The following is a 26,770-nucleotide window of genomic DNA, read 5'->3' on the forward strand; positions in this document are numbered from 1 at the left end:
AATGAACACGTTCCTAACGCTGGCAATCATTTACTATCTTAATCTGTAGATCCTTCTACGTATTCACCGAGGAGTCATCTCCACAGAATGCAAAACCACAGTATGGTCAAATCAGGATCCTCATGTGAACCCCTCCGTACAGGGCCGGCCCTACCTACATTAAATGCAAACCAGCAGGTGAATCATATATACGTGAATCAAATTCCTCACCCGGTTGCTGTGGTACTTATTCTAACTTGCAGCAAGGAAGAAAGAGAGGAGAAGAGAGAGAGAGTGACAGAGAGAGAAGAAAAGAAAAGGGGGACCAGAGGGAAGAGTAAAGAGGAAGAAGAAGTAGAATAAAAAATGAAATGCGAAAAAGAGGAGGGTGGGTGAGTGTGCGTGCATGTACGCGTGAGACAGGGCCTTGAATGCGGGGCGGACAAGGAGTGGGTGGTCGCGTCGCCATCGCAGGATGCGAAGCCCGAGCTACCACCACCCTCCGTCCTGCTCGCCGATGTGATGGGACGAAACCCGCCCACGCCTGCCTGTCTCCCTCACCCCGCCCATTCATCTGCCAATCATAATGCAATCGAGTGCCTTATCATTTATTTCCACCCCCCCCCCCCCCCCTCTTTCTCTCAATCTCTTTCCTCCTCTTATCCTCGCCTTCTTTCTCTTCCTCGCTTCTCGTGACATAGAAGTCTATATGTAAGTGTAAGCTTTGCAGGTGTTACTGTTCGGTGGCAGTGCGATGCATTGATTTGGGGTGACCGTTTCGGAACCGAGCGAATGAGTGCTTGCATCTTCCCATGTCATCGTTTTCTGCTGCTGCTCCTGCTCGATGTGTGTGTGTGAGAGAGAGCGAGAGAGAAGAGGATGACACCGTTTTGAACTCCCCCGTGATTCTCGCATAATTGGACTCATATGATCAGGGAGGGAGGCAGAGATGCAGCATTGCTGCCACCGTTTCCAATCAATTAATTGCAATCTGCTACATGTACGTAGCTGACTTCCCAGCAAACCTCCAAATTGCTACCCAGACGTAGTATCTCTCCATATATATGATATGTATATAATCTGTATCTGACTGCTTTTGCGTATATATTATTATCTGTCCCATTACAATGGAAACTCTCTTATGTTTCCTATTCCCCACCTAAACCCTACCATTATGACTGCTGAGGAATGAAACCACATAACTCAAATGTAGACGTGTTCTTCATTTTGTGGAGGATTTGAGCTCCCACAAATGATCCTTGCAGGCCCTCCACCAGCTTGCAGGCTACGTCAAGTCAATTCAGTGTGATGGTAACCTATTGATACCTCTACATTCCCTTCACTATCCTCACTGGCCTTTTCCTTATATTATTTGCCACATCGGTTTCTCTCTCTCTCTCTCTCTCTCTGCCTTTGTCACCTCGCTCTCCTCCAAACGTATAACTATTCGAAGGAGAAAACGTTGTCATAAAATGAATCCCATCTTGGAATATATGCCAGTCTTGTACCTATCTTGCTGAAGAAATACTACTGGAGAGAGAAACACACAACCCACTCCATACCAATCACAACTCAAGTACGCATCATTTTTCATCCCTTCTTTTCTCTTCCTTCCTCTTTCTCCATACGATACCTTTGATCATTTTGACTCGACCAGTAAGAGGACATGCTTGGACGGGCCCACGTCGAAGGAAAGCAAAGGATCAAAAGGTTGGATGTGTGCATGATGCTCCCCTGTGTGTATGTAAAAGCTGTATGGGAAGGCTAAAGCTACAACACAGACACAGAGAGAGAGAGAGAGAGAGAGAGAGAGATAGAGCGAGAGAGGCGTGCATGCAAGGGGTTGTCAGTTCCAAACAGGAGAGCGAAGACATCTGATCTGATATATGTGAAGCGGCCGCTGCCATGGACAGGATCTGACGTCGTCGTTCACTTCCACGACATGCAGGTTTGTCAGCATACATAAAGTCGCTTTCTTTCTTCGGAGCGACAGCCAAGTCGATGTAGCAGACGAGATGGCAAGGCATCATTCACCAATTACTTGTCTTTTCTTTAGTTTTCGTGAAGTAACCCCGAATACCTCTTGCAGTCCTCCATGAATCTTTAATTCTACTCAAGATTTTGGTTCATGTCATCGAGCGTCGAATTTGGATACATGCTGACATTTGGGTCCTGCTGAATGCAACCTTCACGGTAGGATGTGACGGGCAGTGAGAGGAGGATCCAAAAATCAAAAGAGAAAATTACTCTAAAGTTCATAGAGAAATATTAAGCTATTTATCATGTGAGATCAATTATAAATATCATCATCTCTATACACTCTAAAGGGAAGAGGATCATCAAAGTATTTCTCCTCCCTTTCACATCTAAATCTAAAGATACATGAGATATTTATAGAAGCGTCAAACCTTAATTTTTAGAGTTTTCTTTCTTCACGAGGACTCCTTCTCATACTAAGATTCTTTATCCTCGTCGAACGCTGACTTAAGGAACTCCAAATGACTTCAAGCAAATCCTAAAGTGTTAACTCTAAAAGCCACTCTCTTTCTCACTCAGGTTAATCCAATTACCGAAGAAAGACTCTCTCTAATTTTTCTTCTTTATGGAAGCTTCCTATCTTACCTTAAAAGAAAATTAATGTTGTTGGATAAGAGATGACACGCCCTATTTTCTTATAGTTACGACAAATATAGAGTCTTTATGAGTCTGACATCGTATGTGCCATACAATATAAACATCAACACATTTGGTATTTAGTCGCATAACTTGGAAAGGGAAAGTGCATGGGCCACACATGCGACATTTCTTCCAGCCACATATGTGCTACTCCGCACTACATCCATCCATATATATGATTTCAAGCTTAATGCAGAGTGGTGAAGGAATAACATTGTGTTTGATGAAAGATGCTTTAGGTGTTTTTAGCATCTCAAAGTAAACCACAAGTGGGTTAAGTGGGATTGAGCCAATGCACACAAGGTTAAAAGATGAAGACCAAATGAAGTCCCAAAGCATGCAACATAATGATAGGTGAAAGTTGATTGCTAGACTCTAATCTGCCTTCAATCTCCAGCTCTGCAACCTTTGATCCTGACATACCTGCATTGCCTTTGCAGATACATTCATTGTGTCTCACTGGAATATAACCTGGCATTATGTTTCAGTGGTATGGCATTGCTAGGAAGAAACAAGAAGAAAACCAAGCTGTTGTAATTAATCATTGACTAATAATAGTGTAAGTTCCTTACAAATTAATCTTAGTGAAGAATAATTGGGAAACATTTGCTGAACAAAAGGAATGCCAAATAGCTTCTAGCTGGGATTTACAAGCTCATGTTATGGAATGAGATGTCAAGTTATGTATGTTATTTGAGTAAACATCGGTTTTAGCTGCATGTTGGAGATCTAATTAAGATTACTATCATCGAGTACTGGAGAGGCAGGTTTTTAAGAGTAGGAAGGCCAAACAAATTGGAATTAGGGGAAAGGAGGATGATGATATTATATATGATGAGTTCTTATTCCACAAATATATATGTCCTGACGACAACAATTTAGAGCATAATAACCTTTCACTTTGCACTTTGTCGGGGAACTATAAAAGCAAACTCGTGCATGTGCAAGCGAATGAAGTAACCCAATCCTTTCTTGCTTTTATGACAGTTCTAAGAGAAAAGAGAGACTCGTCTTCTTCTTCTCAGTCTTAACAGCTTGTATCAGTAGACCCATATGATATCCAAGTGGAGCATGGCCTTTGGACAAGCTCTTTCAGCTTTGAAAAGCTCTTACTCGCCCCACACACACTAATGTCCCCTTTTCCTTGCTTTTCTGCCTCAATGGTCTCCTTGTCTTTCTCTCTTTCCTTTGATATGATCTTGGTCTCATGGGTGGTACCTGATTTCATGTGATCACATCTGGTCATACCATGTCTTGCCGGATGACGACTCTAGATGCAATGTGGCCTTCCCAAGGTAAACTCAAGATTGGGCTTTTCCGTGTTCCTCTCCGAGAAGCTTGACGAGTTCACGTCGGGCACCATCTCGGATCCTTTTGATTGCATGTCCTGCACAGAAAAAAAAAAAGTGGATGCCATTCTTTTCATTCGCCATCTTGATTTTCTCAAGCAAGCGAAGGCTACTTGTCATGTAAAATGATGGGATCAAGTAGTGTGACCTCGAAAGAATTTACGCTCCACGCGGTGGAATCGCTCGGTCTATCGAGGAAGCAGCCTCCCCTGCTGCCCAAAAACCCATCACCAAAACAGAAGATTTCCGCATCACTAGTAGTCCATTGCAAGATAATTCAAGGAAAGAAAGTTGTCTTTCACTATTTGCTCGGTGTGAATTGCTTGCTTTTCTCAGCTTTGCGCATTGAACTAAAGTTGAACCCCCCCTCCCCCCCCCCCCCCATGTGGTGCCCATTACCCATTAGGACAAAGTGCAGTGAAGTTTCACAAGGCTTAGCTTTAGCACCAAGAATGCAACCTCATAGAGAAAAGAAAGAATATGAAGTTGGTAGGCTTAGATACACAAATCTCCTAAAGAAAGTTGGGGTGTGCTTCTTGAATTTGTGGGGGGTAAGTAATCTCTTTAGTCCTTCAAGCTACTCAAGAAGATCATTAGACCATTATGGGGTTCGATGTTCACCTGTTCCTAGGCAGATGGAACAAAGTTGTGATCTTTTACTGCTTTTTGTGAGCACTTAGATGGAGACCAATATTATAGATAAAGAGAGAGAATGAAGAGAACTTGTAGCTTTGCCTGCCTAAAGTAGATAGATCATTGGGTCTTGTCACTGTAGTGGCAAGATTTCTTATTATGTTATTCTGGTGGCACTCATCCTTTTGACATTCAACCATCATATAATATTCTCTTTGTTCTTTCAGTGTAAATTTACTGTAAAATACCTATTTCCAGTTTATTTCATATAAGGCTAGCAGTTGACAAGAAAGAGCATAGAGGAAGGAAGACAGAATGCAACTATCGAAATGCATACATATGTTTGAGTGTCTGATGGTTTAGTGTAAGATCTGAGATCTACAGATGCACAAACCATTTAGTTCTGTGGACACTGAAGACTCTTTGCTTGCTTTGGTAAGTGAAATCAGGTGGCGATGTGCTTCTTTTCTTTTCAAAATAAAAGAAGAAAAATCTTCATTTCATTGGATATAATTACTGCATATTGACATGAGAATTTGCTGATGTTCTTATTTATGCAATAAAGAATTCATTGCCTCCAGAGAACCTTCTTCTTCTTCTTTTTTGCTGAATATGAAGACTAAGCATACATCTCTGACTAAAAATGTTTTTTTTGCTGTAAGGAAATTGAACAGAAATAAACCAGACGAAGCAATATCATCACCTGGAAGAATTGCTCCATAAGCCATAATCATCTGTGCCCGTATCTTCAGTAGACCTCGCTCGTTGACCGGAAGCTTCTGTTCCCTGGATCTCAGGCAAGTTGTCATCAGAAATCTCTATAGGTTCATTTTGCCCTGGGACAAGGGAAATATGAGCTCGAGAATTGAAGCCACATCTTGATGCATTATAATGACTGAAATAAGAAGCAAATTGGAACCCCGAAGAAAGGGAGGAAAACCTGCGATACCAGAGGAAGCTGCTTGTCTATCGGTCGTCTTCACGGTCCGATACATCTGCAATGATGCACATAAAAAGCTTCAGGAGAGTTAGCAAGACACTTGTATGATCAACACAGTATTGGATGATTTAGGGCATATCCGACGCTTGATGTGGAGCACTTATTACCATGTACCATAAACAGCTCCACAAAATAAATGGCAAGGAAGTATCGGTGGCTGTACTTTTATTATGTATCATTAAAGATTTGGGTTTGATTTGAGAAGGAATTTTGTGTTTTTGTCTCTATGATCAATAAGCTAGAAGCTTGCAGAACCCACTGTCGTCTGGGAGAAAGGAAGGAGATCAGATAGAGAGAAGAACCCTGCTGTCTTCTTTCGAGCGTGATCAATCTTGAAGAACCATTCAAGAGTTTCATTTCTTACGGCGGGGAGAAGAACTGGGAAGTAGTTGACATCAAACGGAAGAAGAGGAGAAATCCAGTAAAGCTATGGCCGGTCGGAGACCAGTGTCGAAAGTAAGCTCGGTACCTGTAGGTGAGATTTCACATGAGCCAAGGTGAGATCTTTGACGTCCATGAGCTCAAGGACTGACTTGGGTGTTGCTCCTAACATCCAAGCGGCACAGCAAAGTAATGATTTCAGTACGCGGCAGCGAATCATGTCTGCAAGGGAGAAAGAAGAGAAGGATCCACATCTTACGCACTTTCATGGCCTCCCAGTAGCTCCACCGCATGGACGAAGCGGGCGTGGAGCGTGGTCGTCCACCGCATTCTTGGGGCTCTCATGCTTCGCTTGGCAGGGAAGCGCGGCAAGAATCTCGAGGTCGACCTCGACGATCCCTGCGCCGCCGAGTCACATGAATGTGGCTGGTGGTGGTGTTGCTGCTGCTGCTGTTGGTTCTCGAGGAAGTGGAAGGCTGCAGGAGGGTTGTGGTACACGGGAATTCCCCTTATCGGCATTAGCAGACCGAGATCCTGGCGGTATCCTTGGTGAAGCACCGGGTGGTGCTGATGGAAGTGGAGGTGGTGGTGGTGGTGGTGGCCTCTGTTGGTGCCGTGGGTCTCCGAGGCACTTTGGTTGGCTAAGGAGAACTCAAAGCCGGCGTTGTCAGCCTTGGCCATGGATGGCGCGGTGTCGCTTTTGTCGGAGGACTCTATATCTCTCCAGCAAAACCCTAAGTCAAGATTCTCATCACTCGTCCTGCTCCAGCTTGGCGTGGGCTTGCTACTAGGAGGACTAATTTGCAGCGACAGGTCAGGCTGTGCCGGGAAAAGCTCCATGTTAGTTTTTCCTTCTCCCCCCCTCCGCCTCCCTCCCTCCCTCCCTCTGGATCTTATCCTTCTCCTTCTCTACCCGGTAGCAGCACTACTTATATACAGGTTTGGTGCCGAACGATGCGAGAGGAGGGTGAGCATAAATGAGTCCGTGTCTGCTGGGGGAAGCGATAACTTGTACAGGAGTCGTGATCAAAGGTGGGAAGAGATGAGTTGTAAAAGGACCGTATGGTGTGAAGTGAAAGTTGTGGATTCTTGATAGCTTTACAGAGGAGGATAGGAGAGGAGAGGGATGCGTGCGTGTGAGAGGTGCGCTCGTGTGCATGAGGATCTTTAGGTCCATCCATCCACACCATCAAACTGGAATGCGATTGCGATGGGCTTCTCATCGGGTGGGTTCTTCATGGACCTCTCTCTCTCCATGCATACGACCTATTACTTGCTTCTCCTGAAAACCGAGCGTATGATAGATAGATAATATGATGCCCTCCCGGCGTGAGGATGGGCATGAAATAGCGAGGAAAGAGTGGCGGATGGATGATGCAACGAGTTATGTGAATCATAAAGAGGGTTCTACAGTACATGTGATGCAGATGGAACCATGTCACTTGTACTTGGAAGAAAAATTGTAAGTAGACGCGTAATGTATGGGTCGTCCAGCGTCCACGAAGATTGCATAGTTACCCATACTCTCCTCGCTTCCTTGAAATACATACATGTCATCCACGTGGAGTGACAGCGCCGAGTCATGTCCATGTTATCTGTACTCACCTGTTCATTTTCCTGAGCCGACTTGGCTGCTTTCCCTCGATGACGATTCCTGCAGTCGAGCCATTATCACTGCATCCCTTCTTTCCTCCGTTCTGTCTCTATCTCCCTTCTTTCCTGCTCGAACCTTAGCTAGCTTCGACACTGTGAACACAGTGGCGAGACAGGGAGAGAGAGCGCTGATATGTGACAGGAAGAGATGGGATTATTTTTATTATAGTGGTGGTGGTGGTGGTGGTGGTGGTGGTGGTGGTAGTAGTATTTTCATCTTGACATGGGGAAAGAGATATCATATCATGCATGTGGATCGAAAGACAGCAACAGCACGTACCAAATAGACATGAGGAGAGTGTACTGCTCAGAGAGAGATGACCCAGAGCTTTAAATGCCTTTGTCTTGTTGGTGGACTTGTTTGATGTTTGTGCTACCTCATATGCTCTCTCACATGAGCGACCACCAATGAACCAACACCCCCAAAGAGACGTGTAACTATTTAAATTGAATGGCGTGGGATAAGATAACGCTTCCCAGAATTAATTTGTTCTGTCGCATCCGATATTAATGCACTCCCATCCCTCTGTTTACCACAGCGTGCATTTTAGTTGTATGCACACCAAAACATTGGGCTTCCGAGAACCTCAAGATTCCTCCACCGAGTTGTCCTGGGGGTTTCCAGGAACGAGACTGTGTGCGTGCCATGAATGGCGATTCTTATTGTGGAAGATATATCTAGTGAAGCCTTACAGAAACATTACACCCCAAGGCTTCGGTAAACAAGATAGGAAGTTGGGATCCCTTTTAATTAGTTTATAGATTGGGGACATACTAATGCATACATTATACTGCCTTAATCATCTTCTCCAAACATACCCTGTTGGAAAATAATTCTCAAGGGTGGTGGTAGGGCTAAAATATTGATGGAGAAGAAACAATAGAAAGCAAATACAAAAGAGAAATGTTATATCATCCATGGCATTCTATAGATCTGTGCTCGCACTTTGGAGTTCTGCTACCTTAGCCACGGGAGGAGGAGATAGTATAGTATATTCTCTAGTGTCGTGAACGTAGCGTCAAATTGGTAATTTCCAATCCATATCTGCGTTCTGGGATAAGGTAGATCGGATTCTTAGTTCGGCTGGCATATGCATCACCAATAGAATCCTGCTACTTTTATCCCCAAAAGAATAAAAAAGAGAAGGAGAAAGGCAAGAACGTACGAGTCTCTCCAGTCCCGTTAATGGAGACAGCTTCTTCCGATTACTTGGTTTAGAGAAGAGACATGATGCGTTTACGTTCGAGACCCGTCATCCTACAGATTCTTTAGGGCCCCCACATGACGTGATCTGATTCTTCGCCATGATGACCTTAATATGCCAGTCCTGATGTCTGCATCAGAGCTTTAATTGTTCTATCTGAAAGCACGGAAACCACATCCAACCATCGTAACATCTGTAGAATTGTCTTACCTAATTTCTTGAAGAGTTTCAGATACGGCAATTGGGCCAGCAGAGTGAATAAAATAGTTCACGGAACAAATCTATTCTCCTTTATCCTTCCTTCGCCTCTCTTCCATGAATCAAATCTGCAACGGAAGATGAAGAAGAAGACAGCATAACTCAATATTACAAATGAAAACATCAAGAATGTACCTGTTGGGTTTATGGCGAGGAATAAAGACACCATGATTGAATACTTTGGTCAATCAAATCTAAATCGAATATTTTGAAGAAGCAGAATCTGGAACAACACTACCGATTCTTAAACAAGCTTTTCTTACGATTCCTACACACTCTTACCCCATTCACAGTCAATTATAAGCAGAACTGGGCATCTACGAGTGAAAATACAATCAAATGAAATGATTGTCTGGTGCTTCAAACTCGAACTCTCCCTGCCGGCTTCAGGGACACAGAGTAAAAAAAAAAAAAAAAAATCCATCACAGGAATAGAACTCTTATGGGTCCAAGGGGCAAAATGTTCAAACCACATGCACAATTTCGTGTGCAACTTATTCAAGTGCCAAATGTAAGAAATGAATCATTTGAAGAACAAAGTAAATCAGAAAATTAGCAGAATGATCATTCCTGACAGTGGAATCGTAACCGAGAAGAAATGATCCACCAATATACAACTAGTATGATACAATTCTACTGTTGTTCAGCATTAGAGAATAAGAAATGTGGTCGAGAAGAATCAAGTCGTGCCAGCACCTCATTTGGAGGCCTACACAAAGAATCAATTAGGTGAGTTGACCTGTTCTAACTCATCTTGTTAATTGATAACTGTGATTAGTCCGACGTTGCTTTCTATTATCAGAGACCAATTAAAATCTGAAGTTAGCATCCGCCCAACACAGCATGCTTCTATGAGGCATGCCAACTAGTATATTTGCCCCCTGGAAATCTACTGCCAGAATCATCTCGTGCAACTGAACCACTAGGAAAAGAAGGTCCTCTAACTTTTAAGCGCTTTGTCCCAAGTTCGATGGATGGCGAATTCCTGATGATGTCTAATGAGTTGGATTGAAGACCATCCCCTTTGTTCCGATTCATTTTTAGTTTAGTAACTTCATCAACAAAGACTTCCCGTCTGATTTTGAAGGATTTTGGTACCATTCCTTTGGAACTCCTGCTAAAAGCAGGTTCAAGGTTCTCAACAAAATGACCAACTGGAGCAGAATGATCTGCCATGGAAAGATTAGATTCTGATGGTGCCACATGCAGATGCCTTCCTTCCGGACGGACCTTCTTCAACCGTTTTAACCCCTATCGATAAAAATCACAATGTAGACCACGATAGTTAATAAATAAAACAAAGAAATTCAATGTGAAAAAAAAAACAAACAAACGAGAGTTAAGTGAAGCAAATTAACCAAACACTAAGAAATTCAATGTAGCATAGAACAGGAATAAGCAATTCGAATAAAGTTCAAAGCCAGAACTTAACCACATGAAATGCATTTATTCACTGAAGTGACTGTTTATCTAAAAATCTAGAAATCAGACAAGCCAATGCACAAGATAGTGCTGCTGCAACCACCACATGAATCACCTTAAATTCAGGGAAAACACTGGAGATTCAATCATGCATGTGCAGAAGGCCATAAAAGGGGACGGAGATTTTCAGAGATGATGCTCATGATAAGAATATGCTGGACAACATAAAAATGAATTTCAAAAGAGGTACATAACAAACTAATTATCTTAAAACCTTGGTGGAATCGCAAGTTCAAGCCATTTTAGTATCAAGATTCAAGAGTAATATAAAATGTGTGTGTAATATAGACATCTATAGTGTCTGTCATTGGCTGATGGTGTTTTTTTTGCATGATGAAAATTTAGTGGAGTTTTAAACTTGAATTATAAAGAAATGCTAAAAACTAAATAATTTAAATTTAAGTTAATACAATTAACATGATGCTAAGAAAAGAATTGAGAGCGTAATCAAGATGGACAAATGACAAGTTCTTGTGAATAAAAGACTTAGATAACTTGTTCATAAAAAAGAAGAGGTTAAATTGAAGCATTGTTCGCAAGTATAAGCAGGTTGTTACAGTGAATAGTTTTGCTTAATCATCATTTGTCTTTCAAGTCAAAAAGAAAAGAAAATAGTTGCAAAGAAGTTATGCTCTATTGGGTGGGCGTTAAGCAAAAAGAAACAACACATGCAAAAAAAGAAACTGAGACAAAAATATTGAGATGAATGTGAGAAGAAATGTTTTCTTTCACAAACACTTAAAATAGTGTCAACAAAGGATAAAAAATCACTTAAGGTGATGTAAATATGTTAAAATAAGATTTATAGATGTTAATTAGGATTAGTAATGTGAGAAGAGGTGGAGAAAGACCTAAAAGAAGCTTACTAGAAACAATGAAAGATAATGCTCTTGATTTACCTAAAGACAATGTTTTGAATATCGGTCGGGTCAATGCGTACCAATTGGTATTTGCTAGTTCAATCAAGTTTTGGTATCAAAACTTATAGATTGATATCCATAGATATCAATTTATTTTTATTATTTTATTCATTAAAAAAAAAATACTATGTTACATTATACTTGACGAAAGTTTGACGAATCAACATAAGTTGATCATATTAGATATTTAGTATAGAAAATGAAAGAAGAAAAAGATAATAAAAAAAATTACTAGGACTACATGGTGAAATTTTAAAGATGATAATATAAACACTTTTTTAGAATAAGATGAAAAAAGGAGCGACTTGGAATTTAGATGAGTATAATATTAATATTATTTAAATTATGATGGCCAATAATATTAGGAGCTTAACAAAAGAGATTCTTGATCAAACTAAAAGTAGAGGTGTAGCCTTAAGAGAGAGTTGGGTGGTGGTGTGAAGAAGTTCAAAAAATATTTTTTACTAAAAGATCATGTTTCAAAGATTGGCAAAACTGGAAAAAAAAAAATTAAAAGATATAGAATCTAAAAAGAGGTTAAAAAACCTACTAATATGGTAAGAAATAAAGCTTATAATATTTTTTATAATAAAATAGAAACTTAAGGCAATGAAAAAGATATATATATCAAATTACTAAAGTTACGGAAAGAGTGTATAAGGATTTAGGTAATATTACTTGCATTAAAGTCGAAAATTAATAAATACTTATTAATGATAATGAGATTAAAGAAAGATGAAAAAATTACTTTATAAATTATTTAATGAATATTCTACACAAGACTTAGATTTAACGATAAATAATAATAGTAGATTTAATAATCATAGATTTATTCATAAAATTAGAGCTAATGAAATAAAAAACACATTAAATAAGATGAAAATAGCTAAGAGTGTGGGGCCTAATAGTATCCTTATGGAGGTCTAGAAAAGTTTAGGGGACAAAGAAGTAGTTTGGTTAACTAGCTTATTTAACAAAATCATAAGACTTGAAAGAATTCCTAATGAATGAAGAAAAAAAAATTAATGCCAATTACAAAAATAAGGGTGACATACAAAATTATTCAAATTATAAAGGAATTAAGATCATGAGGCATGAGCCATATTATGAAACTTTGGAAAAGAGTTTCAAAAGTAAGATAAGTCTTGAAAAAATATCTTTAAAAATCAATTTGGTTTATAAGCCTTGAAGATCAACCATAAAAACTATTTATTTATTTAGATAATTAATGAAAACGTATAGGGAGAAAAAGAAAGATTTACATATGGTTGTTATTGGCTTAGAGAAAACCTATAATAGGGTTCCTAGATATTTATTATGGTGCTCTTTTAGAAAAGAAAGGTGTATCTAGTAATTATATTGATGTTATTAAAAATATATATGATAATGTAGCTACTAGTGTTAGAATTGAGTGTGTCTAGTGAGTTCTCTATTAGCATAGGATTACAACAAGGATCCATACTAAGTCCCTACTTTTTTACATTGATAATGGATGAATTTATTAGTCACTTACATGACAGATCTCCCTAGTGTTCATTATTTGGGAATAATATTGCCTTAGTTGATGAGAGCCTAAGTAGAATTAATTATAGACTTGAGCTATGAAAGCAAACCTCAAAAACTAAAAGTCTTAAATTATGTGGGACTAAAACTGAATATATAAAATATAATTTTAATATATCTAGAAATAGACAAAAGAACACAATTAAATAGGATAGACAAGAAGTCCCTTTAAGTATCTTAGATCAATTATTTAACAAGATAGAAAGATCGATGAATATATTATTTATAGAGTAAAAACGGGATAGTTAAAATGACAAGCAATGTTAGGAATCTTGTGTGATCATCGGATACCTTTGAGATTAAAAGAATTTTTAAGAGACAATTGTGATATCAACAATACTTTATGGATCTGAGTGTTAAGTACTTAAGAAAAAATATATCAAAAGGTTTATATTGCCGAGATGAAAATGTTGAGATAAATGCATGGAGTTACTAGGAAAAATAGAAGAATTTTTTTTTTTATTAATGAACAACTAAGTATCGCTTTGATAGAGGATAAGATGATAGAAAATCGTCTAAAATAATATAGTCATATGCTGAGGGGACCTCTGAATGCGATCGTCAGAAGAGATAAAATAATTAATGTTAGTGATACAAGAAGAGATAGAGAAAGACCTAAAAAGACTTTAATAAAAATTATAAATAAAGATTTAAATTCTGAATTTGACTAAACATATGACATTTTACATATCTTACTTAGTGATTTAAAAAGCGCTAAGTGCCAAAAGGCGCCAAGGTGCAAAAACGCCCGAAGCGCTCGCCCGAACGGAACGAGGCGCTAAAATATAAAAAAATATAAATTAATTAATAAATATAATTATTTAAATAAAAAAATAATATTAAATTAAAAAAATCTTACAGAATCACAATATCACATTAACAAAAAATCTCAAAATTCAAAACAATAACAATAATTTCAAATAAATAAAAATTAGTAATATTAAAATTAAAATAATATATTATTAATCTAATAAATAAAAAAATATTGTTGCTAGTATACTGTTAATAGTATTCTATCGAGTCGATGTGAGTAGAGGGAGTAAGAGTAACAGTAGCGGCAATGACAGCGGGAGCGGGAGCGACGATAATGGCAAGCAGCGATAGCAGCGGTAGTGGCAGCGGCAGCGAGCAGCGACAGCGGTGTAAGAGTAAGACTGAGGCTCCTGATTGAGGCAATAGTGACAACAGCAGCAGCGACGACGAGCAACGACAGCAACAACAAGCAGCGACAGTGGCAGCAACAGTGGAGAGCAGCGACAATAGAGAGGAAATGTCAGCGGCAGAATTGCGAGCAGGGTTAGGGTTGGGGAAGTCGCGAGAGGGATGTTGGGAGGCTGATATCAGTGCTTTAGTTGGTTCAATCGAACCAACTGAAGCACCGGAGACCGAACCAAACGTAAAACACTGGTTCAGTCGCTTGGTTTAACTCGGGCGCTCGCCCGAAGCGCCCGACGCCTGGGCTCGGGCAAGCGACTAGGCGGCGCCTCTTTGAAGCGAGGCACCTAGACATGCCTCGCCCGAGCACCCGAGCGCCTATTGAAATCATTGATCTCATTAGTGACAAATGATCCTTGTAGCTGACCCTAAATAGTTAGGATTTATAGTTTTGTTATTGTTGTTGTTATACTATGTTACATTAAACTAGTATCAACCAATCCAATAGATTATGTTGGATTAATATCTTTAATCATTCCCTAATGAGTGGGAAAACATCCAGATAGTGAACACTAAATAGTTGGAACATTATAACATTTTGTGAATGTTGATTATGTAAAACACTTACACCAAATTATTTGCTTCCTTATGATTGCAAACTTCGAATAAGGCCAGAATTTGCAAACATCATAATTCAATGTTGTGCATATATGCTATTGCACCACTAGCACTCAATTTTACTATGTAAGGACCATTCCATTAGATTATGACCAAATAATTAAAAAAAATAAGATACGAAAAAATAGTTTTCAATCTTCAAGGTGTGATAAGAGTCAAATCATTAATTAGGAATTAGATGAAGTTTCCAATGCTATCAAATCGAAAGATATGATAAAAGATATAGCAGACGAGTCACAAGAGCTAGTTTTATGCCACACTCCACATAAGTGGCATGCAGCATGCTAGCACAGCACTAATATGATGAGAAAACTGGCCAGTGGTGCCTTTTCTCCAATCCAGTGTCATGTTAGCATGCTTCCTTGTGGATACCATGTAGGCTGAGCATGTGGCAGCCTTAACAAGTGTGTGGGGGTGGTGCATGTGATCCTTGATCTGGATTTCACAAGATATAGTAGTCCTTGTAAACTTCTCAATGGCACAAATAACAATAGCTTCCTTCATTTATGTATTTAGAGACAATCATGAGCTTCTCTTTTTCCAACTTTTTCAATAAAGAAGATAAGATCAAATAATTTCTGACATCTATATAGGCAAATAACTTTGACAAAGCCAACCTCTCTTGAATCCTATTTACATATATGCTAAAAGCATTTTTTAATAGAGACCCAATATTCTGGTCCTAAAAGAAACCAGATAATGTCTAGACAATGATATCCATCCAAAAACTATGCTGGTTAGTGACTTCATGTGAATCAGTTAATGTCTGATTGCACATTCTAGTAACTAGAGAGTTACACAAAGGTACAATTCTTGAAAGAAGGTCAGCATCCATGAAAATGGAGGTATAAATTAGTAAGTTGAAACACTAAATACATTTTAATCACTAGTACTCCAATTTGCTAGATAATTCCCTAATGGGAGTTTAATAAAAATTTCCTTTTAAAAAAACAAAAAAGGTACAATGTAGATGGTCCCACTCCCATCTTATCCATGCAATTTTAAGAACTTTTTGTCCCTTTGGTTTTTCTATGCTTAAAGCAGTTCTTTGCTGCAACAAATGTACACTTCAATTAAAAACCACTTCTAACATGTCACACAAGAGACGCAAGGCAACAATAGCAAAATAAACTATTCATCGACAAAGCCAGTATTGAAAATATGTTATCTCATAAATAAAATTTCATGTGATAATCAAAGACTGCAAGAAGGCATTAACTATAAAGGTAAACAAACCTGTTGTTCACGGAGGCTACAGCCAACTACATCACTGGCAGATCTTTTCTCTAACTTGATGCCAGACCTACGCTTAACTCTAAATATTTCAGAGTCAGATTCATCCTCTAGCATAACTGAAGTATCAGGAGAACCACCTTGATAAATAGCTGCACATCTATCAGGAACTAGAACTACAGATTGACATGAACTGGGTGGGTTGGTGCAAGATAATGTTCCTATATTAGGTTTTGCACAGACCTGCACACAAAATTGGCAAATGAATAAATCTCCCATGAAAAACATAAATCGGTCAATATCCAACACATGAACATAAAGAATGAAATAAAAGCTGCAACCAAATTTCTTACATGCAATTGAACTCCTTCTGACCCAACAGATGATGACACTGGTACAGAAGACACAGATTCTAGAGTTCCATACTCATTGTAATCTTTAACTTCATAGCTTGTTTCAAATTTTATCTCACAATATGGAACATATCCATCATCTTCAGCACTGTCGAATGAGCTAGACCATAGATGAAAATCATTGCCTTGCCGAACCTGCTTCTGAACTTCGTCTAGTACATCATTGTCCTGTTCAAACTCCCGTGATATAGCTTCCAATTTCAAAATATCTCCCCTCATAAATATAACACGATCAGAACCACAGTGGCAGCTCCTAAGCTCTTTATCTTAACATAATAAAGATTGAACAAGTCAAATCATAGTGAATAAGATTTACAAGGAAAACACATTGTTGTCTTCAGTTTGATTTCATACCATGGCGGAGACACGTCGGTTCCTTGTGGCAATTACACTTAACATGAGAAACATAGCAGTCACGTCTGCAGATGCTACATAGTACAGTCTCGGTATTAATCCATGCACGAGTCCCTAACTTCATTAGTGACCAACGAGCACGATGCTGGAAGCGCATTAAGTTCACAAAAGAAAATTTAATGCAACGTTGGGAAACAAAGTCTTCAGTTGAAGAGGCAGGACTTTTAGATTCAGAATTTGATAATCTCTTGGAAAGAGACACTGCTTCCTTACAGAGGAGTTCCTCATGAGGGAGCAATGGTATCCTATTGAGAAGTGCATATCGTTGACTAGCCACAGTACCCAGTGGGAACCAATTACCAATGGCAAAATTCACTGCTTCACCACAATTGAACCCTAAAGATTCAAACAAGGAAAAAAGCTTTCAGAAAGCTTAGATCGTTATGAGATAACATAGTGAAGGAAGTACATGAATGCCAAAAAAAACAAGAGAACGCCATACTGAAAAAGGGCTGCAAAGCCACCTCACCATGACTGAAGCCTGCATGATAAGCTTGAGGAAAGGTGACAATAAATTCTCCAGGTTTCTGTACAGCTTTGTAAATGGGAACATCATGTTTCAGTAGAATATTTGGAGGAAACATTGTGGTCTTTCCCAGAAGAACATCAAAAGCTGCATTCTCTCCTTCGCCTTGCAAAATATCGGAATCATACACATGACTTCGAACCACTCTTTCAAAATCTGGTGCAGCATGGCCTGGAATTCCATACCAGGTCTTGGAAGCTCCACAATGATGATAACTAATGCTAAAGATAAGTTCAAACCATAAATCAGTCAACTCTTTGATCTTACACAAATAAAGGACACAAGTTTAGATATCAAAGTTCCAGTCAAAACCTATATAGATAGTGATCTTCAACATGCCAAGCAAACATACTAAAAAGCATCCCAATGTAAAGCATGGGGTCAGTTACTCCCTGCAATGAACCAGCAAACAGTTTCAAAAACCAAAAGCATAAAGGATCAAAGTGACAGAAAAGACGAATTTGTTGCTTACTGGAATTGCATTAACCAGATGCCGTAGTACAGACTTCGGCAGCCGAGAAAACCTCTGTATATAAAAAACAAATTTAAAAAGTGCAATTGGTCAACAAAACCCAAGTGCATCAATAATATTTTCTAAATTCAGATGAGTTCAAACTAATGCTTTTGTAATATAATGTGTGCCATACAAATAAAAAAATGGAATAAATGCTCAGCAAATTCTAGGGTAAACAGGCAAAGAATTTTACCAATTTACATATAAATATCCAGAGATAACAGTAGTCTAATTCTATAAAATTTTCAGCTAGCATACAGTATAGGATTAAATTGATGATTAAATTAAATCAAATTGATGATTAAAGTTACAGGATTAAAGCAGTGAAAACCAGTTCACCTGACATTGATGGTATTGCTAAAAGTAGACTTAAACTGATGGGAAAGGATCCATACAGCTGTCTCCAAATATTAGATAAAAAAGATTTTGCCCCAGAGGGAGAGGAAAAGGGCAGAACATAATCACCTTCAAGTTCCAATTGCTTTGTCCAAGTTCATCTTTAGGTGATAATGAGAATGCACTTCCATCTACATCACAAGCATACTCAACAAACTCTGACTTCCCAAATGCAATTTCATGCCAAAATTGCTCTTCCACAAATTTAGCTGGAAGACATCCAGAACTTGAATATCTTTGAGAGAATACCTTGTTTGCCATCTTCTCAAATTCCCGAAATGTGTATTTTCTGAAACTCACTGACCATTAGGATATGCATAATATAAAGTTCAAGAATCAAACATCATTAGATAACCAACCTTCCACTCATGAAAAAGGTGACCTTGTCATCTGCAGCCCACTCAGCAAGACGAAGAGGTTGAACCCTTGTAGTAAACTTAAATCCAGCTTGCTCCTTCGTTAATACAACACCAGCAGGAACTGAAGCACTTATAGGGGAAACAATCTTACATATGCCTGAAGCATGTAGACAGGTTAACATAGAAGATAAAATAGAAGTCATGCATTATCAAAGCATGAAGTGCACTTAAGTAATTCATGATCGATGTGATTTATGTAATAGATCCATCACATGAACTAGATACTTCCATTTGTTAGTACCTAATAGGTAGATATGAATCCCATTCAACATATCAGAACCATAAGGCATAAGCTTAAATTAGCTGGTGATGAATTTGGCTTCTAAAACATTTCAAAATGGATCGATCGATCACATAGTAGTACCTTTGGAACACTATAGAAAAATAAGCATGTCAAAATGACAAATAGTCCCCATGCAAAAGAGAATGACCTTTTGCCCATAACTATTATCGCATGCTTGAGTGCATTGTGCTTATAGCTATTTAGGACAACTGACAATATTGTTCTGTAACACAAAAAGATCTAAAATTATCTTATTTTAAAACATATGCAAATTTATTGTAGTGTAGGTTGTCATTATACTTTTGTGTATACAGATATGCAAATTGATTCATCATCTATAACTTACTCTTGTCGGTATAGAACAGCTACAACAAGTTGTAGTTCCCAATAAATTGGGGCCAGCTGCATTTATTTCATTGATAAGTCTATAGAAACTCACAAAAAAAATTTATGAAAAATAACATGGTCATTCCGTGATAAATTTTCTAAACACAAGGACTGCCTTCTGGTACCCATGGCAAAATGTATAGATATTAAAATAAAAATTTTGCAAATTACAATTATAAAAGACTACATCATGAAACATTTGAAAACAAAAATAAGGGGAAAAAATCACAGCTTTCATGCACATTTGCATCAAGAAGACCCTGATGAGCAAAATTTGAGCCATCTGGAGAAATCAAAAGAAGGCTTTCCCTTTTCCTCATCAAATTGAGAAATCATCAAGAGAGAACAAAGTAATAAGTCACCATAGAAACCACTTTAAGACAAAAAAAAGAATGGATGGCACACGACTTTCAAATGGGAAGAAAATTTTTAAACCATTTTACATTAGGTTCAAATGACAGTTTAGGACAAACTTGTATAAAAAAGCAGGTGCAAGCACAGTGTTACTTCACAAATTATCATTGATTCAAGAAAATAATCATACCATATCTTGAAGCAAGAGGTGCAATCTGTTGAAGATAATCTAATGGGTTCTCAAAATCCTCCTTTGAAGGACAAAATACAGGACATTCCGGGATCTTTTCTATCCATTGTAAGTCAGACATGTCAAACTTTTTCACTTGGTGCTTGGAGAAAGCATCCTTTCCAGAACCACTGTCATGGGAAAATGCATTGACATTTCCATGAATCCTAGTACCACATGATGATGAAATCCTTAAGGCATCCCCGCCACTTCTGGACATTGTATTGACAGCATCGATACCTTCAGGCACAATGCCAGACTTTTTCTGTTGAAGTCTTCTGCGCTTCAAGATTTCTAATCCATTTTTAACTTCTCCAGACAAGCACGACCGTCCTTGCACCTGCTAAAAGATAAGAAGAAAATGACAAATTACAAGATAATCACATGGAGTTAAAACAAGACTAAACATCTTTTGTTTGTTCTTATAAGTACCAAAAGGCAATTATCTATCAAGCACGAACCTGTATCCAAACCAAGAAGTTATAATCAACAACCTTCGTATCAAGTTTCCAGAGGAAAATTGCAATTAAAAAAAGCTCATTAATTATGATGAACCAGCCAACACATGACAAGATAAGAATACTTGAAACCGAAATTTGGTGTCAATTTGATTAACTCCATGTTCATGATACCCAGAGTAAAGCTGGTTGGAAGGTTGAGCATGAGGAATTTAAATAATTAGGGGTAAGAAACTAAAATATGCCAAAAAAATCTGAGTAAGAAAAGCTACTACAAAGCCACAACATGCCGGTCGAAGGTCGTAGTAACATATTAAAGGAATGAAACCCTAAAGTAGGCTTTAAGGACATTGACTACAGTCCCAAAGGTAACACAGTTAAAATTCGTAGGTCAATTTGTCTCTGTCCCAGTGAGTGAACAAAGCACTATCATATATTCCCAAGAAACAACTCGAGGTTGTACTAGATCTCCAAAAAGGAAAATTATTCTGAAGCATCATGAACAGTTCGAAAACAAAATAGATCATTTTCTTTCCAATTCCGTCCTTGTAACAATCCACGGTGATACAAGCCAGAAGGCCCAAAATTTATGACATATAAGGCCAGAAAAGTCAGAAAAACCTCGTGATTGCCGTCTGATACCGCAAGCACGAGCTAATCCTACAAGTCTCACATTAAAGTATCAAACTCGAGCGCAATGCCGTCAAATTGTCGACACGTAGTTCAGCCATGGAAGTCTACATCGATAAATCGACCACTCTTACAGCATCCTCTACAGGAATTGGTCTATATTTGGAAATCCCAAATCATTAGCGAACAGCTAGAGGAGACGAGGTAAACAATTCTGCTTTCAAGCATAAAGAGACACAGTGACTAAACAGTGACGAAGTCAAATTAAGCAAAATAAACTAAGGAAAGGAAAGAAACCCAAGACGGTGGTAAAAGTGGCGAATGGGAAGTCGGTGAATCTAACAGTAACCCGCAACAAAAAAGGAAAGAAATAATTCCTCGGATAATATTACCAAAAATGAGATGCCAAACGATTCCCGCGTGGAGAAGAAAACAAGAAAAAGAAAGAAGCGACGAACCATCCAGAAACTCCTATCCAATTGAAAGAGGGAAATGGAACGAAGCACTCCAAGATCTCCGCGTCTTACCATCGCATACCGATCCTCCACCGTCCGCCGTGGAATCAAAGAAGCCCACCTAAAAATGCCGCAATCCTTCCCGCAGCACGGCACCGAGAGAAGCCACGCTAGGATTCGAGCCCCCCTTCCCTTACTCCCTCACGAAGAAAACGAAGAACGAAGTATGCGGTCGGGGGCCGCCGCCGAGGACGAGGAGGAGGAGATTCTCCGGGGAAGATGGGACGTTTTTCGGCGACTAGGGGGAGGTTTCTCGGCCGGCGGAGAAGACGAGGTGTGGAGGCGGGGGCGGACGGGATCTGAACAGTGCGGAAAGGGGGAGGCGAGTTCTCGGAGAACCGGTCACAAGGAAAGGAGGCACCTTCTTACAATTACCCCGCAAAATATTATTGCTCCCAACAGCAATTTAATTCCGTAATATTAAAATCCCATGGAAAAAGAGAGGAAGCGGTAGTTGTTGGTGGTTCGACCGAACGCCATTCCTGACGGAACCGTGTTCCTATGAAAGTGCATATTTACCCCTACTCGTTTGCCTGTTTCTCCAAAAGACCATCGTAAATGCCCTTCATGTCCAAGGGTATTTTGATAAACTCGGAAGAGTAGACCACGGGTTGTTGTTCCCAGACCGTGGGCGGTTGAGGTGGACCCCTGCGGTAACTGGCAGTTCGAGTCGGAAAACCGCCGACGCCGGGGGGGCGCAGCAGGCCAGGTGGCGTACGGCAGCTCTCCGTGATGCCATCGCACGGCGTGCGGTGGCGACAGACGCCCGGTTCGGAGTTGTCGCGTCACGGCTCGGGCGCGTAGGCGGCGGGGTTGCCAGTGGGAGCATGAGCTGGCGGTCCGGAAGGGACTTGATTGATTGACGGCGTCACCGACTCCCGTGACCGCCAGTTTCATGGTCTTCCAATGTTCCACGCGCCTTTCTTTTGTCCTTTCCTTCACGAGTCTGGACCACCGCCGGTGAGCGTGGCGTCGGGTGCACCGTGGGACTTTACTGGGTCAGCAAGCGGTTCTCGGTGTCGAACCGGCGGGTCGGGTCATACCCGGAGCAGCGCCGAGCCACGGTCTGCTTTGTTTAACGGGTTTGGGTTCGGAACGCGGTTCGTACACGTGCTTTCGATGAGGAATCTTGTGCGTGCGTTGGTGTGGTATTATCTCACGCGCACGGAAAGTGGTGTGGTTGGCTCGGTCGGTGACGTGCTTCAGGTTGGGTTGGTTTGGTTTGGGCAACTAAACCAATAAGCAACGGTGCCTCCTGTCTCTCCATTACTAGTGTCTCGTAGATGACATCAATGTTAGAGACTCCAGAAAGGGTTGACTAGATTCGAATGAGAGTAAGAGATTGATATGGGGGAGTGATGTGACACAATTATTTGGCATGATTAGTAAACCCTATGTGTCCGTTGACTTCTCAGGACTGTGGAGCAAGTGGGTCAATGTGAGTTGGGACATGAGCTATGTAGATCTTATTTCAACTGTGGGAAACCGCGTTTTTTATTGTGGCCCGTTGATTTGGTTCAAACCTGAAGTTTCAGATCTTGTTTTAATTGTGACTAAAAAGTACTTATATCAGAAATCATCTATGAGATGAGTTCTGCTAATATCCAATGAATTCACTCGTCTTTGTCGAAGTCCGTTAGACCAAGTCAAACAGCACGCGATGGTTGACTGCAGCGAGGACGTGCATCTACGGAAACCTGTAGATAGATATGTTGAAGAGGTCTTGGGTGCACGAGAGCCTTCCTCCTTTTACTTTTACGTTTTCCACGGTGGTTTAGGATGGAGGCGATGGGAAGAAGGCGTCCACCTCACAGAGACGGAAGTCTTCCTCATGACTGCTGCCACACAAGGAAAAAGAGCAAGCAAGAGAAGCCCACCACCACATCCTTTAGGTCGAAGCTTTGGATGCCGTCCGCCCTTCCCCATCCTGTTCCTTTCTTTTATCTTCCATTGTATGCAACAAAAGATTCCACTGGACTTTGGGATCACAGACATGGTTTGAGTCGCCACAAGATGTTGGCATGGGGGGTGAGAGTTGCAGGAGTCACATCGGGGGGACACAGGTGTCCGACTCGCGAAGATTGTGGTCAAAATTCAAACTTGTAAGGTGGGACGAAATAAGAAGCAAAGCTTACGATTCTGTCATGCCCAACCATACACGGCCATCTAGAAGAATGGAAGCTTCCTCGTGCGGGAAATGTTAGGTAAAATCGTTGAAGAAGTCGTTGGGCTTGTTGCTACACATTTATTTTTTGGTCCTTTTTTCTTTTTCCATGTGAGGTGCGATAGAAAAAGGAAAATAATCATTTGAATTTTCTTTTTATATGAGTGTCAAATGCTTTTTTCTTTACGTGGAAATGATCATCAAATTTATTGGTTCGATTTTGATTTCGATTCAAGTAAACGATTAAACAATGGTGCCTTAAATCTTTAATTTTGATAAATTATCAGATCAAAAAAATATTTCAAATGACGTTTTAAGCTGTCAACGTTTTGCTTGGTAAGTAGGTTTAGGGAATTCCAAATAGATCTGATATGACACCATCAGATCAATATCTTAGGTATGAGAAACAAATTCATATATGTGAGATCAAATTAGTGCATGACGCACATGAACTTCCAATTTGAGATATCATATATAGGATGGATTGGCCTCCTCCCTTTATTATGTTTTAATTACAATTGCAAATACCAAATGCATATATGGTTGTCAAATATCAAACCCGCAACTACTAAGGAAATATTCTTGCAATCAAACACTTGCATTGTTACTATCTGTTTCTCCTGTCACCTACAGTGAACCTGAGGCTGCCCATAGCCCAATATGTGATTTATTGGGCCGTTAATGGGCCAAAAACTATACCTTACTTTTATTCTCGTTTTTATTTTCTAAAAGATGAAATTACTCGTGATCTCTATCTTGGCGATCGTTGGGTTCGTCACCCACTATTGCTCTCTCGCCCTCATCACCTTCGCTAAAGAACATAATTTGTTTGCTTCATCACTTCTCTTCAATCATGACAATAACGTTTATAGTAGCGACGATCACCTAATCTTCCTTCGATGCCTATGCCCTCCTCTCTCTCTCTCTTCCTCGTATTTGGGACTAGAAAAGATTAAACAAATATATTATTCATTGAAATACATAGGGAATAAGTTTGCTTAATCAACAAATCAGAATTGATTGCTCCTCCTCTGTGTTTTTAGATTTGTTTTAGCTGCCAAAGTTACAAAGCAGGTGACTCTTCCACCTCTACGAGCAGGAAACATGGTATTTGCATCAGGTAATTCATCTTTCTTCACCAATACATGTTGCTAGAAAATAGCCCATGCAGCATAGGATCACACACAAGTTTGATATTTGATATCCTTCAGATCTCTGATTTGACTGTATAATCTGACGATGAGAAGTTCATGTATAATGCAAGAACAGAAGCATTTTGATGCATATATTCCATGTATCAAGTTCAAAATACATGTGGCGATGATGAATCAAATCAGCTGCTGCCGACGGTAGCAGAACCGAGCAATTGACATGCATAACAGTAGCATCTTTGCAGGTGCAAAATTCTAACTTGATCACCCACAACTTTGACTCAGTCGAGGGAAGGTAGGAGGAATTCGTCCAACATCCCTGAAACTTGGCATGATCTGATTAAAAGATACACCCTCTGTTGTGCAAATGAGCCAAACTTTCAACCCATGTCAATCTATCAAGACAATCTCAAGACGATCCGAACGGGATGGACAAGATGGCCCCTCGTGAAGATAACATGACACTGTGTCACCTTCCTCCCTCTCAACCCACGGACACGGTTGTTCGACAGCACCCCTCAGCGGGCTCCCTTGGTCCTCCACGGCCGCAGCTTCCCTTAAGCCAAGCTCCTTCTCCAAGTACTCCAACCATTCACCGTCATTCCCTTCTCTATTTGACTCCTCTTCCACTGCAAAGGAATTGTTCGGCTCAAGTGCCTCCCAGGTCAACGAGCATGCATCCTCGTCCTCGATCATGCTCCAAATATCCGGATCGATTAGCACGTCAGGAACAACCTCCGGGTCGACGCCATGATTCATGGCGGAGAGTTCTGTCGAAGAAGCGCTTGATATGATCGTGGTGCTACCGCGCGGTTCTTCATCCAACATGCTCCACAAGTCCACGTCGGGCTCGATGGGGATCTCGATCACTTCGAACGAGGAGTTGTGGGAGTGCAAGCATGGATTGTTCTGTTCCCCGTTGCTCTTGTTGTCACCTTGATCAGAGCAGGAGGGGAGTGTGCTGGAGGAAGATGAGCTGAGTGCCTCCTCAGGATTGTTCTGCTCTTTGAATGCCAATCGCTTCTTCAAGTGCGTATTCCACACATTCTTTATCTCATTATCAGTTCTTCCCGGTAGGTGTGACGCGATTTTGGACCACCTAAACAAGATCAAAGCAAGTCATCGTCTCCGTGCCAGATGAGGATCGAGACTAACTTCGAGCTGCTACGTAACGATCATCAACAGGGGTTTCTTAGACACCAAGCATGGAAGTTCATGGTCTTACTTGTTTCCCAACAGCCCATGCAGCTTTATTATGTTGTCTTCTTCCTCCTCGGTGAAGTTGCCGCGCTTGATATCTGGGCGAAGGTAATTAATCCACCTCAACCGACAGCTCTTCCCACACCTAAGCAAACCTTTCCAAACCAAACCGAGAAAGAAAGAGAAGGTCCATGTCAATTCACTGAGATATATGCATATATACGAAGAGGAAATGGACGTGGGAGAGAGGAAAACAGACCGGCGAGTTTGGGCAGAGCGCGCCAATTTCCGTGCCCATGCTTCTGAATATAAGCTATCAACCTCAGGTCCTCCTCCGGCGTCCATGAGCCTTTGTTCAGTCCAACCTTCGCACAGCAAGGCGCTCGGCCACGACCCATCTCGCTCTCTCTCTCTCTCTCTCTCTCTCTCTCTTTGTGAAGGACTTTTGCCTCGTGGCGATGAAGAGTGAGCGTGTAATATATTTATACAGAGAGAGAGAGAGAGAGAGAGAGAGAGAGAGAGGAGGGGGGGTAGGAAAGGAGGTGACGTGAC

The 26,770-nt window shown here is 40.2% G+C and overlaps 3 protein-coding genes across 5 annotated transcripts; all 3 read right to left on the reverse strand.

The window, feature by feature from the left end:
* Positions 1-3,607: 3,607 nt before the first annotated feature.
* On the reverse strand, positions 3,608-6,903 carry LOC135608521 (probable transcription factor KAN2). Of its 2 annotated transcripts, none has more exons than XM_065101507.1 (6): positions 6,282-6,903; positions 6,107-6,183; positions 5,587-5,632; positions 5,341-5,473; positions 4,153-4,213; positions 3,608-4,042 (listed from the first exon to the last, which is right to left on the reverse strand). In XM_065101507.1, the coding sequence occupies exons 1-6, from the start codon at positions 6,856-6,858 to the stop codon at positions 3,926-3,928; spliced, it is 1,011 nt and encodes a 336-aa protein (XP_064957579.1). In that variant the 5' UTR covers positions 6,859-6,903; the 3' UTR covers positions 3,608-3,925. The 2 variants fall into 2 exon arrangements, with proteins under 2 accessions (XP_064957579.1, XP_064957573.1); XM_065101501.1 differs by having other exon boundaries at positions 5,578-5,632.
* A 2,719-nt stretch (positions 6,904-9,622) lies between these two features.
* LOC135608527 (lysine-specific demethylase JMJ706-like) lies at positions 9,623-22,073 on the reverse strand. Of its 2 annotated transcripts, none has more exons than XM_065101528.1 (11): positions 21,716-22,073; positions 20,062-20,440; positions 18,788-18,944; positions 18,498-18,717; positions 17,991-18,044; positions 17,831-17,910; positions 17,462-17,739; positions 16,933-17,328; positions 16,519-16,844; positions 16,169-16,408; positions 9,623-10,385 (listed from the first exon to the last, which is right to left on the reverse strand). In XM_065101528.1, the coding sequence occupies exons 1-11, from the start codon at positions 21,716-21,718 to the stop codon at positions 9,984-9,986; spliced, it is 2,535 nt and encodes an 844-aa protein (XP_064957600.1). In that variant the 5' UTR covers positions 21,719-22,073; the 3' UTR covers positions 9,623-9,983. The 2 variants fall into 2 exon arrangements, with proteins under 2 accessions (XP_064957600.1, XP_064957591.1); XM_065101519.1 differs by having other exon boundaries at positions 20,062-20,443.
* A 3,049-nt stretch (positions 22,074-25,122) lies between these two features.
* On the reverse strand, positions 25,123-26,680 carry LOC135613190 (myb-related protein Zm1-like). The gene is made up of 3 exons (XM_065110277.1): positions 26,478-26,680; positions 26,244-26,373; positions 25,123-26,117 (listed from the first exon to the last, which is right to left on the reverse strand). The coding sequence occupies exons 1-3, from the start codon at positions 26,614-26,616 to the stop codon at positions 25,409-25,411; spliced, it is 978 nt and encodes a 325-aa protein (XP_064966349.1). The 5' UTR covers positions 26,617-26,680; the 3' UTR covers positions 25,123-25,408.
* Positions 26,681-26,770: the final 90 nt, after the last annotated feature.

This window comes from Musa acuminata, chromosome BXJ1-2, assembly GCF_036884655.1.
Source record: "Musa acuminata AAA Group cultivar baxijiao chromosome BXJ1-2, Cavendish_Baxijiao_AAA, whole genome shotgun sequence".
NCBI lineage: Eukaryota > Viridiplantae > Streptophyta > Magnoliopsida > Zingiberales > Musaceae > Musa > Musa acuminata.